Source organism: Esox lucius, chromosome 23, assembly GCF_011004845.1.
Source record: "Esox lucius isolate fEsoLuc1 chromosome 23, fEsoLuc1.pri, whole genome shotgun sequence".
Lineage (NCBI taxonomy): Eukaryota > Metazoa > Chordata > Actinopteri > Esociformes > Esocidae > Esox > Esox lucius.
This window is the reverse complement of record NC_047591.1, coordinates 7,865,368-7,873,056: the sequence shown is the minus strand read 5'-3', so window position 1 is coordinate 7,873,056 and position 7,689 is coordinate 7,865,368. Positions and strand designations below refer to the sequence as shown.

At 41.2% G+C, this 7,689-nt stretch overlaps 1 protein-coding gene across 3 annotated transcripts; it reads left to right on the top strand.

Moving 5' to 3' along the window:
* The first annotated feature begins 101 nt into the window (after positions 1-101).
* On the top strand, positions 102-7,689 carry LOC105028203. Of its 3 annotated transcripts, XM_010900767.4 has the most exons (13): positions 102-301; positions 3,074-3,113; positions 3,219-3,360; positions 3,448-3,577; positions 3,657-3,738; positions 3,913-4,119; positions 4,711-4,832; positions 5,023-5,213; positions 5,352-5,461; positions 5,917-5,941; positions 6,117-6,214; positions 6,531-7,215; positions 7,328-7,689. In XM_010900767.4, exons 1-13 carry the CDS (start codon positions 279-281, stop codon positions 7,570-7,572), a joined length of 2,100 nt encoding a protein of 699 aa, XP_010899069.2. In that variant the 5' UTR covers positions 102-278; the 3' UTR covers positions 7,573-7,689. The 3 variants fall into 3 exon arrangements, with proteins under 3 accessions (XP_010899069.2, XP_019898219.2, XP_019898218.2); XM_020042660.2 differs by having other exon boundaries at positions 3,219-3,577; positions 5,355-5,461; XM_020042659.2 differs by having other exon boundaries at positions 3,219-3,577.

Sequence of the window (7,689 nt, the reverse complement as noted above, 5' to 3'; positions counted from 1 at the left end):
TACAATGTTTCAACTATGCTTTCTGTTATTGTGTTCAACAGATAATAAAACCATTTAAAACGGACATAGCCACGCCATTTGTTTTTCTGTATTGGCTCGTGCATACTGCGGTCCGTACTGTATCTGTCAACTGATATCACTATCATGCTAAGTTATGAGGAAGTTTCACGTAAACTTTATAGTAATTTAAACTATAAACATATTTAGCATTTTAGGTATATTTCAACATAGCTTATGAAATATTTTGCCAAATATAGTGTGTGTCTTATGAGGACAAAATGAATTGGGTCGGCGGTTCAAGGTGAGTTTTATTGCTAACGTTAATCATCTTAGCTAACGCCAGTACTCTTAACTGTAGTAAAGCTAACTTTAGTACAAGTTTTACATACAATTCACATTCATATATTATATTACCCCGCTTTGGCAACATGTTATTCGTGTTACTTCATTATTATTTTTCTTTCTCCTTTAACATGGTTGCTATTAAAATGAGATTATTTTTTTAAAGACCTGGCCAAATACCTAACAAGTTGCAAGAGCATAGGACAACACAGAACCAGATAAATAATGCAAAACGTATATAAAAATAGACGCTATGTACTGGGAAAACAAAAACTAACTGGAAATTACACTATATACAGAGACAAACATGTAGATATGACGCTCAGCAAATGCTCATATCAAATAGCAACTTGCTTAGTTTAATTAAAAGGAGTGTGGTGTAATACAAATGTAAAGTTTAAGAGTAATTTGACTGGCAACAGAGAACTGAAATCAACAAAGTGTGGGTTTTTGTAGTGGCTGGTGTAAAATACTGTATATGCCAGAGTGTTGTTGTTATTGCTTGAATAGCTAGTGTTGAAGTGTTAGAATAGAGGGCAATTAGTCAAAGATGGACCTGTAAATAAGATGGTACTGTACCAAAGGGTCTGCCTTTATGTTTGTAGATAAGGCTAGTTGACCAGATTGTAAAGGTCGCGTACAGTGATGAGTGGGGTGGGGGGGGGGGGGGTCTGGTGTGATAGTGGATGTCAGTGTAGTATCCAATTAACTGAATAACATTTCTAAACCTCTTTTTTTTTTATTGTTGGATGTTTTTAAAGATTATTGTAATGGTGGTCAGCAAGTGTTCATTGTCCAGTTGTATACAAGATTGTGTCATCGGCATAAAAGCAGAAGATGGAGTAACCGACAGCAAGAGCATTATTAATGTAACCAGAGAATAAAAAAATCTTGAAGAATTCACTTAGAAAGGTGTAGACTGGAGTCACTGAGATGTGATCCATACATGGTCAGGAAAATGTTTTAAACCAAGCTACACAGACTGGTTAAAATGTGTTACTACCGATGTAGCTAATTACATGGTAATATGGTTGCTGCATCAGAAGTTACTAATATTACGATCGCTTAATGTTATCCCACATATGTACAGTGGGGAGAACAAGTATTTGATACACTGCCGATTTTGCAGGTTTTCCCACTTACAAAGCATTTAGATGTCTGTCATTTTTATCATAGGTACTCTTCAACTGTGAGTGACGGAATCTAAAACAAAAATCCAGAAAATCACATTGTATGATTTTTAAGTCATTCATTTACATTCTATTGCATGACATAAGTATTTGATACATCAGAAAAGCAGAACTTAATATTTGGTACAGAAACCTTTGTTTGCAATTACAGAGATCATAAGTTTCCTGTAGTTCTTGACAAGGTTTGCACACACTGCAGCAGGGATTTTGTTGGCCAAGATCTTGCGATACATGGCCCCATCCATCCTCCCCTCAATACAGTGCAGTCGTCCTGTCCCCTTTGCAGAAAAGCATCTCCAAAGAATGATGTTTCCACCTCCATGCTTCACGGTTGGGATGGTGTTCTTGGGGTTGTACACATCCTTCTTCTTCCTCCAAACACAGCAAGTGGAGTTTATACCAAAAAGCTCTAGTTTAGTCTCTTCAGACCACATGACCTTCTCCCATTCCTCCTCTGGATAATCCAGATGGTCATTGGCACATTTCAGACGGGCTTGGACATGTGCTGGCTTGAGCAGGGGGACCTTGCGTGCGCTGCAGGATTTTAATCCATGATGGCGTAGTGTGTTACTACAGGTCCTGCCATGTAGTTCTGGGCTGATCCCTCACCTCTCTCAGGATCATTGATGCCCCACGAGGTGAGATCTTGCATGGAGCCCCAGACCGAGGGAGATTGACCGTCATCTTGAACGTCTTCCATTTTCTAATAATTGTGCCAACAGTTGTTGCCTTCTTACCAATCTGCTTGCCTATTGTCCTGTAGCCCATCCCAGCCTTGTGCAGGTCTACAATTTTATCCCTGATGTCCTTACACAGCTCTCTGGTCTTGGCCATTGTGGAGAGGTTGGAGTCTGTTTGATTGAGTGTGTGGACAAGTGTCTTTTATACAGGTAACGAGTTCCAAACAGGTGCAGTTAATACAGGTAAGGGGTGGAGAACAGGAGAGCTTCTTAAAGAAAAACTAACAGGTCTGTGAAAGCCGGAATTCTTACTGGTTGGAAGGTGATCATATATTTTTATCATGCAATAAAATGCAAATTAATTATTTAAAAATAATACAATGTGATTTTCTGGATTTTTGTTTTTATCATAGGTACGTCTCTTACAGTTGAAGTGTACATATGATAACATTTACAGACCTCTACATGCTTTGTAAGTAGGAAAACCTGCAAAATCGGCAGTGTATCAAATACTTGTTCTCCCCACTGTAAGTACATTATGCATTCAATGTTTTGGAATTACACATTCTAAAGTCACTTGCTAATTTAAGCATTGCAAAATGTGACCTTATTACATGTAACTTATTAGTTCATGAGGGCGCTCAACTACATTTATTACAAGGAACACCCTCATTATTTGGTATACCCAGGTAAAAACAGAATGCTAACTTTTTTGACAGTAGTTAGTGTGCCTATTTACAATTGTTGTTACCAGGTCCAAAGATTTCAACACTGACTTTCACTGTGGAGTTGATTATAACGGCCTCTGTGCAGTTATGACTTGTGTCCCTCGTCCCCTTGTGTCCCTTGTGAATTTTTCAGAAACCGGTTTATGATGAGAAATGACATGAAGAAGCAGAGGGTAAGTTCAACCCACGGAGACCTAAGATAATGTAATTTTAGAGAAATAATATTTTATCCTTTATAATATTGGTGACATGGTACAATATAGCCTGTATATGATCAGGAGTTCTTTGAAAAGAAGAAAATCCAGAGAAAGATGAAAACATTAGGAATAGCAACTTCACCTGAAGGAGCCAGCAGTGGGAGTATGGACCTTGTGAATTTATTCATTGTAAACCAGATTGCTATAAAGAAAGAGAACAAAGGTGAGTTCATATATCTATACCTTATAGATCAATACTTATCACATTTAAAAAGGACCCCACCCTTAATAATAACTTGGCATGTTCCAGATCAGACAAATATAACTCACATCACTGACGAAAGAGGAGCAAAGACGATGAGAGTGAGGACTCTAGAGCTACCCATGAGCCCTTGCTCTCCTTCAAAGCTTTGTCTTGTGGAGAGCCAGCCTCTGTATAGGTATAAGGCAAAATAAATGTGAAACTGTTGCTCATCAGTGTTTTTATAGTGGTTAAGATACTGTTTTGATGTAACTTAGTGTCCAGGCTGCTAGAAAGAGAAAGCACTGCATTCCTGATGGATTCAAGCACTGCATTCCTGATGGATTCAAGGGTAGACAGGTCAGTAACATCAACCCTCACAATGATTTATCTTCCCCAATGACACAAATTCATATTTATTTAAATCTGTGTACTCTGCCTACTGTATTCCTGAGCATAGAGATGCAGTTAGCTGGATGGAAATCTTGGCTCAGTCTAGTAACAGTTTGCTGAATCATTGATGGTTGCCCGCAGCTCTCACCAGTTCTGGAGTCCAACATGTCCGACACCAGTGGCTTAGACTACCAGCACCAATCCCAGGACACCCTGAGTCCTTTCTCATCAGCCTTGTCATTAGTGTCCTCCTCAGGGCCAGGCCTGTCCTCCCTGCAGCAGAGAGCACAGATTCAGCCACACTGTTCCCCCTTACCCTGGGACAACCGTACCTTAGATGAAGCACAGGTACTACTCAAACAGAAGTACAGATTGTGTTTTACAGCAACGACCTGGGAGCGTTTAGTTTGAACCATCTTGCTTATGGAAAGAACAATAGGGGTTTTCAACTTTTTGGCAATCTGGGATTAGAACCAGAGACCTTTTCTGGCCCAATGCTCTTGACTACTGGGCTCCTCTGCCACCCCTAAAATACAGGTAATACAGAAAGAAAAGCTGGTAAATGCAGCACCCAAATGTTGTATTATTGGCAAAACTACAACCAGAAAAGGCATTGGCAGAAGTAAATGTGGTGAGCTTGCCAGCATGGTTGCATTTTAAAGGTTTACATAAAAAAAGCGTTTACAAATTTGAAGTTGGGAAACCCAAGCCATTTGAAACAATGTTGGTTTGATCACACTACCTGGAATGATACAAGAGATACATTTAGATGGTTAATTCATGGGAAATATGAACATTCTGTTTGGATAGTTTAAAAACATTTAAAGGTATCTTTAAAGTTGGTATTATAGCTTAACTGGCCAAGAAGCATTATCTTTCTAAATGTAAACCCCTGTATCACTGGATGACTGTAATGTATTCAGTATTTTCTATTTGTAGTTTAGACCTTTCTCTCAGCCAGGAGGGAGAGAGTGTGCCTCATGGGCCAGAGGATTCAATGCATCCCAATATCAACTGAGCACCTGCTCAGTCCCCAGAGGACTGTTTGGAACAGAGCCTGCGTGAGCATTGAACTAAAATATTTGTCTTTATCTGACTTGTGGGAAATTTTGGTTGTTTTTACCCAACCTATATTCATATATTAAAAAACGATATTAAAAACCCATTTGCAATAGTTGTACTGATCACCAGTGAACCATGTGTTCCATATTACTGTGCACTGACCAATGGGGCGTTCATCTGTCTACCCAGTCTCCCAGGGAGCAGAGACCATGTCCTTAACTCAATGGAGTTCTCTATCAAACCAGTGGAGGGAAGACACCACGCTGTGGATTTCTCTCTCAGAGATCAGACAATAGATTCCTCTTTCAACCAATCAGACAGCGAGGAGCGACATGAAGAAGCACTCTGGGACATCAGTAATGAGAAATATGGAAGTGAAGGTACTCGCGCCTCCCAAAAAGCAGATATAGATATGGTCTAGCGTGTATTGCGCAGGCTATTAATTTTTTCCCTTCGCTAAAACTATGATACATACAAGAACATCTTTCTGTACTTTAATATTTTGAAATTCACCCCAGCAGTTCATTTTAAGAAGGGGAAGCCTAAAATATATCTAAAGGAGGGAGTACCGACAACGTCTTTCAGAGAAGTGAATGAATCACAGAGAAGAGGTCCTGAACTGATTCAGGTAGTTACAGAGTAACAGATCAGGTGTCTATTGACATCTAGTGGTAGAATTGAAAAGTACACCAAGCATCATCACATAGTATGTTTGTCTATACCACACGTGTCAAACCGGCTCCTTGGAGGGCCGAGTGTCTGCAGCTTTTAACTCTCGCCTTGTACTTGATTGATTAATTAGGTCACTAATTGGTTAGTATCTACCCTCAACTGGTTGTTTAGGCCTGAACTGGGAACCAATTTATAGGAAATAACTAAAACCTGCAGACACTCGGCCCCCGGTGGAACCGGTTCGACACCCCTGGTCTATACTCTTACTCATCATGATCTGTAAGGCAGAATTGATCCTAGATAGTCTGACAAGCTTTCTAGATACTGGCCCTGAGCTTTTGTCCTTGAAGGTAAGGAGAAATGTGTTGATACGATATATGCTAGTCTGCTTTATTGTCCGTTTTCCAACAGGTTTCCAACAGTGCCATCAGCTCACGTACGTTTCCAGACTCTATTCTACATCCTCCTCTGATCACCGTCGGGCTTCCTCCGACTACACCATTTCCTCAAATATGACCATATCCTCTATACTGTTTACAATGCCATAGTTGGGATGGGGTGAGTTACTTGGATCAAACTTGGTGGGGACTAACCTGCAGTCGTTTCTTCAGCTTGTCCTGGACCCAGTCGTTGTGGTTCTGTTGAATGCTGTGAATCACCGGCCAGTTATTCTAAGAGAGGACATCATGTCAGTTCAGACTGTGATGAGGTGAGTAAACACCTAGTACTCTTAACATCTATCTGCATTGATTCATATAGATGTGTGTACTGAAATGCATGCTTTGATTCACCATAAGATCCCAAGTACCATGTAGTTTGTGGTAAATAATGACGTTCCTTCTGTAGTTCTACTTAATTACTGTAATAACATCTTCATATAACTTATAACAAGAATCCAAGTTGTTGACGCTGTCTCGTGAACTCCATTGCTTCCTCGTGGCGTGACAATGACAGCGTTAATCTTCAGATTTGACACAAATTTTAAGGCTAAATGTTTTTGTATTCACCTGTAAATGTGGCGTCAGGAGAAGAATGGCCGCCAGCATAACCAGGGTAGCTCCACGCAGCCACACCAAGATAGGACCCAGAGTGAATGGACACCCATCCTCAACCAGGCACCGTGGAGCTCCTCTGAGAGACTGTCAGTCTGCTCAGTTACAGAAGACTGTGACGGCCAGGCTAAGGTTATGGATGATCAGTATGTCCCGTCGCATCCTCTTCATGAACCACAAAGTTCTGATGGTAACCAAGACAAGACGACAGCAGTCGGAAAACAAGAAGCACAAACACAGGAAAAGGGGACGCAAACTGTCACCGATGTCACCTCAAAATGTCCAACATCGGACGTTTCCACTCAGTGTTGTTTTGGAGCAGAGTGTAAAGCGAACGTCCTCATGGTCAATGAATCAATGAACACAACAGTTTACAGTGTAATACCAACTCCGACAACCGGAGGGCATGCAAGTGCCAGAGATGAGTCTATGAGACCACAAACACTCAGCGCGTCATCAGACACTTTCGGGAGCGCGGGAGAAGAGCACACGCCCTGGACAGAATCGACAGCCAGAGAGCTCAAGGCTGGACCTGGACACCATCCATCACTTATCCCTTTAGACAAGCACTGTCACACCAACACAGAGAGTACAGTGGGTATTCACAGACCTACTACGCTCGCGCTAGACACTCTTGTCGTCACCAAAGATGTACAAGGTATAAATAAGAATAATAACATAGTTTACACATCAGGGTAGCCTAATATAAACAAGTCTGTGGTGGACAATTTCAAAATATCCCTAATGATGTTTTCTTCTCTTTCATCCAGACTTAAGAGGTCTGCAGCAGCAGTATAATGCCCTGGGAGATGAAAGAGGGGTACCGGACTCTGTTGAGAATGTGCCTTTTAGAGGAGACTTTCCAGAGGAGAGAGAGGTGAGGGTGAGAGGTAGAGCAGAGAAGAGGGAGGAGGTCACGGCTGAAAGCAGAGTTTACATGCTTTCACAGGAGACTGACACACTTCAGGAAATAGCAGACATTCTGCTTATGCTGAAGCAGAGAAAGAAAGAGTGAACAGTAAACGAGGAGAGGACAGCAGACGAGTGTGTTGGGGAGAAGGAATGGCGAAGGGAGAAGACGACTGTGGAGGGGGAAAGAGGGGAGGAGTGAGAAAGCGAGAAGAGAGGAGTG